This window comes from Medicago sativa, chromosome 4, assembly GCF_051527215.1.
Source record: "Medicago sativa cultivar Bolivia chromosome 4, Bolivia_mono, whole genome shotgun sequence".
NCBI lineage: Eukaryota > Viridiplantae > Streptophyta > Magnoliopsida > Fabales > Fabaceae > Medicago > Medicago sativa.
Window position 1 is genome coordinate 25,617,428 of NC_140752.1, and position 9,588 is coordinate 25,627,015.

The 9,588-nt window shown below is 33.9% G+C and overlaps 1 protein-coding gene and 1 long non-coding RNA gene across 2 annotated transcripts; both read right to left on the bottom strand.

The window, feature by feature from the left end:
• On the bottom strand, positions 1 to 432 carry LOC146927265 (uncharacterized). The gene has a single exon (XM_085707048.1). The coding sequence runs from the start codon at positions 430 to 432 to the stop codon at positions 1 to 3; it is 432 nt and encodes a 143-aa protein (XP_085563174.1).
• A 2,169-nt stretch (positions 433 to 2,601) lies between these two features.
• On the bottom strand, positions 2,602 to 6,077 carry LOC146927266 (uncharacterized). The gene is made up of 3 exons (XR_015005626.1): positions 5,248 to 6,077; positions 4,659 to 4,777; positions 2,602 to 3,542 (listed from the first exon to the last, which is right to left on the bottom strand). It is a non-coding gene; the product is annotated as an uncharacterized LOC146927266 (long non-coding RNA).
• Positions 6,078 to 9,588: the final 3,511 nt, after the last annotated feature.

Below are 9,588 nucleotides of genomic sequence, written 5' to 3' on the forward strand. Positions count from 1 at the left end.
TTATATGTTCTCATCCTCCATCATCTTTAGATTTTCAAATTTTGAAGTAAGGAGCTGGAGCTTAGACATTCTCACTTTATAAGTGCCTTCATGAGTTGTTTTGAGGATTTCCCAAGCATCTTTGGCCACAGTGCATTGCTTGATTAGTCTGAACATGTTCTTATCCACTTCATGGAATAAAGTGTTCAAAGCCTTGGAGTTTCCAAGAGCTAATTCATCTTCTTCCTTGGACCACTCTTCTTTTGGTTTCAGATTAACTGTCTTGTTTCCATCTTTATCAAGCACAACAGGATGCTCCCAACCCTTCAGAGTTGCCTTCCATGTCTTGCTATCAATGGATTTGAGGAAATCACTCATGCGTGATTTCCAATAATCATAGTTAGAGCCATCCAACAAAGGTGGTCTGTTAACAAATCCTCTTTCCTTGTCCATAATGCCAGAAATAACCTCCTCTGGATCTCACCCTAAGACAGGCAGGGTGCCTACTCTGATGCCAATTGAAATTCTGGCGCACTACCAACATAATGTTCTATGGGATGTTCCAATACCAAGCACAATTAGCAGATGTTGAATGAGATGTTTAGAACATCGTGCTAGCAGTAAACATAAACAAAACAGCAAAATAAAAGATAAGAAAGTAAAAGGCACAGGAAGTTTGTTAACCCAGTTTGGTGCAACGTCACCTACTCTAGGGGCTACCAAGCCAGGAAGGAAATCCACTAGTGTAGTCCTTATTCTATAGCTCTCAACAAACTCCTCGTTTACACTAAAGATCTAGGACCTACTTGTATCGATTTCAACCTAGGAACCTCTGGATCTGAGATCCCATCTCACTATCCGACAGTCAATCACATCCCCTGTGATCTACCAGACTCAAAACAATAACAAATGGTGAAGTTACCTTCAAACAAAACAACTACGACCTTGCTTAAAAGCTTTGGTGTAGTACAACGAGTTTACAACTCAACAAACAGTCCTTAGCATGTATCAAGATGATACAAGAAAGGCTCACAATAAAAACAGAACTAAACTTGCATCAACACGATACAAGAGTAGAACACACAAAAGACTCAAAACCCTAAAACTAGACTTTTTAGACTGACGGCTTGAATACCTAATTAGGTCTGGAAGTCTTCCTTTTATACTGAAGTAATATGGGTTAACAAACCATATTGGGCTTCAAAACAAAGTAGATCGCCCAGCTGATCTACAAAACATGAATCTGTAACAAATAAGGAAAGTCCTAAGAAGTAGGAACATCTTTCGGAACTTCCAGTCATATCACTTTATTTCCTAAAATATTGTTGCTCCTTTAGGAATAAAAGATCAACTGATTTTGTACAGATATGTACGTTGCTTGGTCATCAAGTTAAGGAAAAGTTGTTTCCTTTTAAAGATAAGGCGCGCGTACAAATAGGTATGAACTCAGGCACACTGAACCGTGCCAGGATGTTGGAACATTATGTCCAACATCTCATATGGATGCCTAAACCATGTTGGAACATAGTATCCAACAACACACTTAATGGATATTTGTTTTAGCAACAATGCAACCAATACAAATACCCAACAGGGTTTCTGCCACATCACTAAGTAGTGTGAAACCGCCTTAACTCGCCATGACAAGGCTATTGCTTGCTATGGCGAGGTCCTGTTTTCCTGATTTCCTGACTTTCTGTAACTTCTCGCCACCCACTTGCTGACTGGCTCGCTGTGGTGAGTTAACACGCTCTAGCCTAGCTGGTGGCGTGCTTGAGACTTATGGAAACTGGAATTTCTGGAACTCCTCGTTTCAGGCTTGCTTTTAGCTCGCCATGGTGAGTGAGGTCGCTCCTTCCTTGCTACGGCAAGGTTTGGACTTGTGGAAATTTGGACTTTCTGACTTATAGTTTGATGTGGACTCGCCCTTGGCTCGCTGCGGCGAGCTAACCTTTGCGCAATTTTGTTGTTTTCTTTCTTGCCCAGTGCCCTGGCATCCAATTCTTGCACAACGGGATATAATAAGGTATAAAAAGCATAATAGGGCATTTGTTCACATTTTCTTGGCTTTTCCCTAGATAACTTGTAAAACAAGTAACAAAAGTGTCTAAAATAAACTGTGTAATTCACTACTTTCTCACACTTATCACTATACATGTTCTATGTTTAATTTAAAAATACAATTTTTTCTTTTGCTTGATTATGGCCTTCAGGTCAAAATTCAGAATTTATTTTATGTGGTTTGAAACAGATCCCAGCATATAAGTGTAAATTCAGAATTTATATAGACGCATTGCACTATCCATTTTTTTTTTTTAAGGAAACTAGTGGGAACCTTCTCCCGTCACTGTTTCAACGGGTGGATTGTGTATATTTGAGCATTATTACTTCTCATCACATTGGAGCATGCTAACATGGCGTAGTCACGTATCTTTTGACTCTTTGAATTTACTTGACAGTCACATTGACAAAGTTACGATTAATGGCTGGACGCACTCCACTTATTGTAATAAAATCTTGGAGAGGTCCAATAGAAAAAGATAAATAATTTCATCTTATTGTAATAAAATCTGTTCTAGCTTTTGTAATGTTTTAGACACTTTAATATTTAAAGTTTTTAGATATACGATGCAACCAAAAATCTTTTATATATGTATAAATTTCATATTACAAAAGACAACAAAATCATTGCACTAAAAATCATAAGACAATTAGACATCAATATTTATATATAAATACATCTAGTCATTCAGGTGTGGATTCATCAATGGCTGGACGCACTCCACTGCCTATCAGATTGCCGGTCGGTGGCAGGAATAGCTTGAAAGACAGAAAAATCAAGTAAGTGAACTGCTTATCTCGTAGTATATTATAATCAACCAATGTATTAATTAGTCTTCCATTTCTGATTTAAAAGTTTTTAAATGTTTGGTTCTTTTCTAGCAAGAAACATTACTAAATGATCATGACTCATTAAAGAGCAGAGACATCATTCCAAAAACAGTGATATTCAAGCATGCATTCAGTAACAAAGACTCAAAAATAAAAATCAACAGATGAGCTTCAAAAACACAGATTCATCATTCATAGAAGTGATCATGATTGCAGAAATAAATGATCATGATTTTTACTTAATGATCAAGAAACATAAAAAACTGTGACATCATTCCAAAGCACAGATTCGTCATTCATAAAAAACTAAGACATCATTCCAAAGCCAGCCATGTATTAACTGATAGTGCATACATAAACAATTAGATCAGAGCCGCATAATCTTTAGAACTGTTATGGAAGAATAATTTTGAAATTATTTTTTTTCTTAGCATCCGAAATAGAGATCAAATAGTTTTAATTTTGATTTATTATAACAGAGTTTGATGGCGATGCACAAATTGATGATAAAACCAATAAGAAGTAGAGGATCATCTTCAGAAAATACACTTTATACCCACCAGTTGTCTTTGAGTTTGCATTTCAATCATTAGCTAACATGCCTTCAATCAAATATCAGTATGACCTTTGAATATATCCAATGTCAAAATATAAAATACTTCACACCTAAGCTAATGAAATTACAAAAATGATATCAAATACTTTAATAAATAACTTTTATTTGCACCTAAGGAACTAATATATGATACATATATATATATATATATATATATATATATATATATATATATATATATATATATATATAGACACACACACACACAACTAATATAGTGACTTGTGCCAACTATCGCAATTTAGTTGTCAATAATTAAGATGCAAATATATGTCTCTATCCTAGAAATTGAACATGAAAAGTTACAATTTAAACACATTTAATGGACACAAAGAACTTATTCTAAACACCGATTATGTTGAATTTACTAATTTGTAGTTCCATATGACGTCCTCTAACATAGCCACACCCACACATTACCCTAAAAGTTCAAATACTTGATTTTGCAATGTTTTATAGTCGTCATTCATACAAACTATGTAAATAAGAAACAAATAATTGATTTTGCAATGTTTTATAGTCATTAGTTCTAAGGAATGATGGAAATCCAACCCAAGACCTCATGTGAATGCTAACCATTTGAAAATTGCAAATGTTCCTACTATGTCACACAAATATTTGGATAATACATGTCTAATGTCTATTAGGGTAGGCAAAACCACATTTTTTCTCTCTGTAGATGCATCTCGTTATGCATATGCAGAAGATATGGAGTAAAATTCAGGACCGGCTCAACACATATTGAGGCTCAAGGCGAAATCCAAAATGAGGCCTTTTAAGTTATTATTAGTTTGTGCAAAAATAAAGTTATTAATTGTATTTGTTTTATGAAAGTAATATTTTAATTCAAAATTTCACTTTTCTAACTTTTTTTTATGCGAAATCATTCATTAAATTATTGTAATTGATTTCGTTTAACAACTCTTTTTCAATCGACAACAAAACAAATCAATTTAATCTTTCTGGACATAATGTTGATCTTAAATAAGATATTATTAAGTTTAATTTTGAATTTTATTTTCGAAAGACGCAACGATTGATTGTTGGCATTATTCTATAAGCAATATACGCATTTGAAAATGAATTAAGTTTTTTTTTAATATAATTATTTTCGAAAGACGCAACGATTGATTGATAGAGAATACCTTTTTTACAAAAGATACTTTTTTACCTTTTAAATGAGTTTGGTGAATACATCATTATCAGCTGAAGGAAGTGGATTAATACATACATCTCATAATCACTACTATTGAAGTTTCTCTATCACCATTAACAAATACTTCAAGCAAGCTGCTAGTTAAGATATACAGACAAAACAATGAGAGTTTAATATTTGTAGCATACAAACAAACATTCAGGAAATATGTGTTATTTAAGAAAAGCAAACTGAAATGATCTTGGTTACCCAATAATTTTAAGCCTTGAGTCAGAATATTATACAAACACCTTGTGGGTAGAACAACCCAACAATACATTTACAATCAGGGGCGGATATGGACTCACAATATCTGTGGGAATTTTTTTTTTGTCAAATAATTATATAATACTAAATTTAATAAAAATTAAGCGTCTGTATTAATATACAAGTAAAAATTATACAATGAATCGATAAAAAAAATTTAAAAAAAAAATTGGACCTGGCTGGTGTGGCACTTGCCACACCATGCCTTGGCTAACAATATTAGAAAGAGTAGAACAAAGAGCATTTGAAAGAAAAAATATTTCAGAGATTGAAATAAATGTTGAGAAAAAACAACTACCTGAATAGAACCTAAGGGTGTTGAAGACGTCATCATTGTTGCCGAAAATTCACACTCCCTTAAACAATTCAATTCAATTCAAGTCCACACCTGACATTCTCCATAAGTAGAATTCGACGAAATCCGAACATCAATTTTCTTGCACAAAATCTTTAAAATCCTCGTCCTAAGCCTCCACGAACCCGAACAAAATGAAGATTCAGCCACAATCTGTACATCAAATGGAACATAACCTTTTGATCTATCACCATGAAGAGCATTAACCACATGCGATTCAATCAAGATACGCTTTAACGAAAGAAAAAGTTGCGTTAAGATTCGCTTCAAATTTCTTGTCCATTTTAAATCGAGCAAGATTCGATACAGTGATGTAGTTTGAATGATGTAAGATTGCAAGTTATGATATGGGTGTTCGATGATTGTTGGAGGAGGTTTTATCTCTCATTTTGATTCATTGATTTCCCGTCAATCATCGATGGGTGCGAGAGAGAATAGAGACTTTAAAGGGATGAAGGCCATGGAAAAACAGAGGGTGAACATAGAAGCTTGAAAAAGATGGATGCCTTGGAAAATACACGCCAGAAGGGAAGAGAAAGAGTTTCACGTTTCTTGTATTGAGTAGTGTGTAGGTGACGGTGGAGTCGAGGATGTTGATAGGGAAGATGGTGGTGATAAGGTATTTTCTTAGGGAGTGTGTAGAAGTGGGATGGGTCTCAGACGTAAAAACAAAAGTTTGAAGGCAAATCTAAAGGAAGGCAAATGTTGACTTTTTTTATTAGAAAATGAACCGTTAATTGAGAAGAAGCTTTTTGATGCATTGGAATTATGTAGTACCTAGGACAATGAAATGTTGCATTGGAATTAACGTGGGAGACACAGTTATAAATGCACCTTGGGGTTTTGCAAAAGGTACTTGTGAGATTTGAATTTCAAATTCAAATTTAATGAGTATTTTTCCCGCTACATAGGTTTAGGTTGGAAAATGCTAGATATCAAGAATGGATTTTCTTGATGAATTCAAGAATGACATGACAAAATAATCACCCTTAGATTTTAATCTTATTTATTAAAGTTTCAAAACAAAAAAATACATAACACCCACCACCCCATGATTTCCGGCCAGATTGAAATTTTATTGGCTAACATTAATTTCGGGACAATTTCTTGATAAAATCTTTCTTGATAAATAGCATTGCTCGTTTAGGTTTTTCATATTAGGGTATGCATAGTGAACCTTAGGATTATATATTAAGATTTATTATTATCTCTCTCTTCCACAAGAAGAAATTCCAAACATGGCTTTGTACAACAACTCCACATTTAATAAAATGTCTCTTTGTTTAAAAAAAGAAAAAACAAAGTATCATCAAAACCCTATTTTATATGATTCTTCACTGTACACAAACTTGGCTTCGTACTATAATATTAGTAGTGGTATATCCATGCTTTGATTCTATTGCATTTTAAAAATCTTTTATTGAACTACACCCTCTTTTATTTATTTTAATTGGGTCAACTTTCTTATCAACTAGCATATATTTTTTATTTATATTATTCTTATTATTTGGTTGAAAAGTAGAGAAAAAGCCCGAAACTTTTGAGGATGTTTTATATATCTAATCTAACTGTACTTTTGTAGATTACCACCTACTTTGAAGGATCAAGACCTCCCATACCATTTCATCTTTGCGTTTCTTGATGCAATACTCTTTGGTGCATTGCAAGTGAAGTACCAAAACAAGAAAGTATCTCCCTTTGATGATCACAAAGTTCATATGCAAATCTTCTTGACATCCATCTGCATCTACTGCATGCTAATCGGAATCAAGACCTACACGAAGACTCCCGGTTGCCATCGAGAACAAATTCTTAACTTTGCCATTTGCCTCTTTGGAATACTTTCTTCGGCTTCCCTCCTCTCCATCTTGTTGCTGGGACAAGTTTTTGGTGTTGTGCTCTTCGTAGGGGGGTCTATACTAATTATACTTGCTCGCCACACACTTAAAATATCGGTTTGTTGGATTTTAAAAGTAATGATGGTAGAGATTTCTACCATGTTCTCATCAATATTCAAGACTAAGGATTCAGCCGATGGAAGCAACGACACAACCTATCCCAAGACAGTTGATCTAGTTTAAGGGTAGATGTAACCCTAAATATTTGTATCATAAGATATTAAATCTAAGTGTATTGGGTATCTCTTTATTTTCACATGCTAGTGAGATAGTGTTTTTTTTCTTTTAAAAAAAAAAAATCTACACTTTTAGTTTCTTATCCTAAGATACACCCTCCGGTCACTAATATAAGCAAAAGTTTGATTTTTAGATTCATTCATTAAATGACGTATGTAACCTATAATAAAGACTACATACGTCATTTAATGAATGAATCTAAAAATCAAACTTTTGCTTATATTAGTGACCGGAGGGTGTATTAAATATAGGACAAAACTTAGGTACTGTACCCTAAGTTCTGTTCTTACTGTTTCCCAATGAAAACATTACACGTGTATTTCTTTTTCAATACAATTGCATGCACGCTTTCCATTCTCATGGCGCCGGTAAACACTGGTTTTCGGATGACGGTTGTTCATGGATTTTGTACAATATTTTACGACAAATTCGTTGTCATTAATTTGTGAATGGTCCCAAACATGAAAAGGATGAGAATGTTTCGATGTTTGTTTTGGGATGAATGGAGGTATCCCATGGTTATGTGTTCATGGTGGTGGGTTTCCATCAAACATGTAAAACTTAAAAGTGTTGTTGCAGTATGTTCATATGGTGGGTTTTGATTGAAGATAGCGGAGAATAATCCTTTTATGGTGAGGATTGAGGAGCACAAAAGAAATATCTAATTAGGTTCAGGAGGTTTTTCGCCAAAAATAACAAAGTCATGACATTGGTTACTAACCTGAGTAATTTTTAAGAGGGATAAGCACACGTGTAATGTTTTCATTGGGAAACAATAAGAACAGGACTTAGGGTACACCTTAACTAAGTTTTGTCCTTAAATATAGGCAAATTTTATAGTACACCCAAAAATTTGAGTGTACTGATACACCAAATCGATAATTAATGATTAAATGAGTTGTTTTTTAAGAAAAAATTATTTTTTTATCATTAATAATTATAATAATTAAATCTTATTTACCAAAAGCTTCGACGAAATAAAAATTACTTTTTATTTAATTAAGTTTTATTTAATTTTTATTACTTATAATAAAGAATATTGATAATTTTTTATGAAAAAATGTTAAAAATCCAATATGATTCTTATAAACAATAAAATAATTTTTTTATATTAAATGATGTTTTCTAAAATATAAATATTGACTAATAGCTTTTTATTTCATAAAATGATCCTTAATCTATAAATTTATAGAACGAAAGTACCGGTACACCTCAATTTGTGAGGTGTACCGTAGAAATTCCCTTAAATATAAGCTATTTATGAAGCAATGTGACCCGTCCGTTTTAATTTACTGGACCTGAATCTACTATAATAAATAAAGGGAAATGCTAACCGGTGCCCCCGGGGCACTGGTTAAGGATATGAAAAAGGAAATTATATAATAGTTAATACATTGAAATTGTGTAATTAATTTATAATAAAGTCAAAAACAGTTTCCTCAAGCAACTATAGAGTAGAGGATTCTTTGTAGTTTGACTACGTGGGAGAAGGGACAGACACAAAACGGAGAAGGGACAGACACAAAACTATAGTTAGTTAGAATGTTCATTAACTTCTCCCGCGCTAGTTGCCTTACTTTTCTACACAGCTAAATTATATCATCCGTAATCGAAGTTGCCTTTATTATGCATGTTCTCACGAGATATTTATAAAATTTCATTACTACTAGTACTTGTTGATATGTATATGTCAAATATCCTTAAAGAAAAATTTAATATGTCAAATAATTTTAATCAGACTTGTAGGTTGGTGGGGGAGGTTTGGCCTTCACATGCTTCGAGATGGTGGAAAAACTTAATGGGTGTGGAGGAGTTTCAAGGGGTTAGGTGGTTTAATAAGGAGTTGATTAGAAAGGTGGGAGATGGTGTGAATACACTTTTTTGGAAAGATCCGTGGGTGTCTAATGTGCCTTTAATGGTAGCTTTCCCACGTCTTTTTTCGTTAGCCACCGCTCAAGATGGGAGGGTGGATGAGTTTTACGTTCCGAACCCGGTTGGGGGGGGGGGGGGGGGAGGTGGATTTTTGGTTGGAGGCGGGAGTTGTTTGAATGGGAAAAGGATCTCCTAGCTTCTCTCTTGGTGAGGTTGGAGGGGGTAAATATGGGGGTTGGTGTGGATTCTTGGGTTTGAAAACCGGATAAGGGAGGAG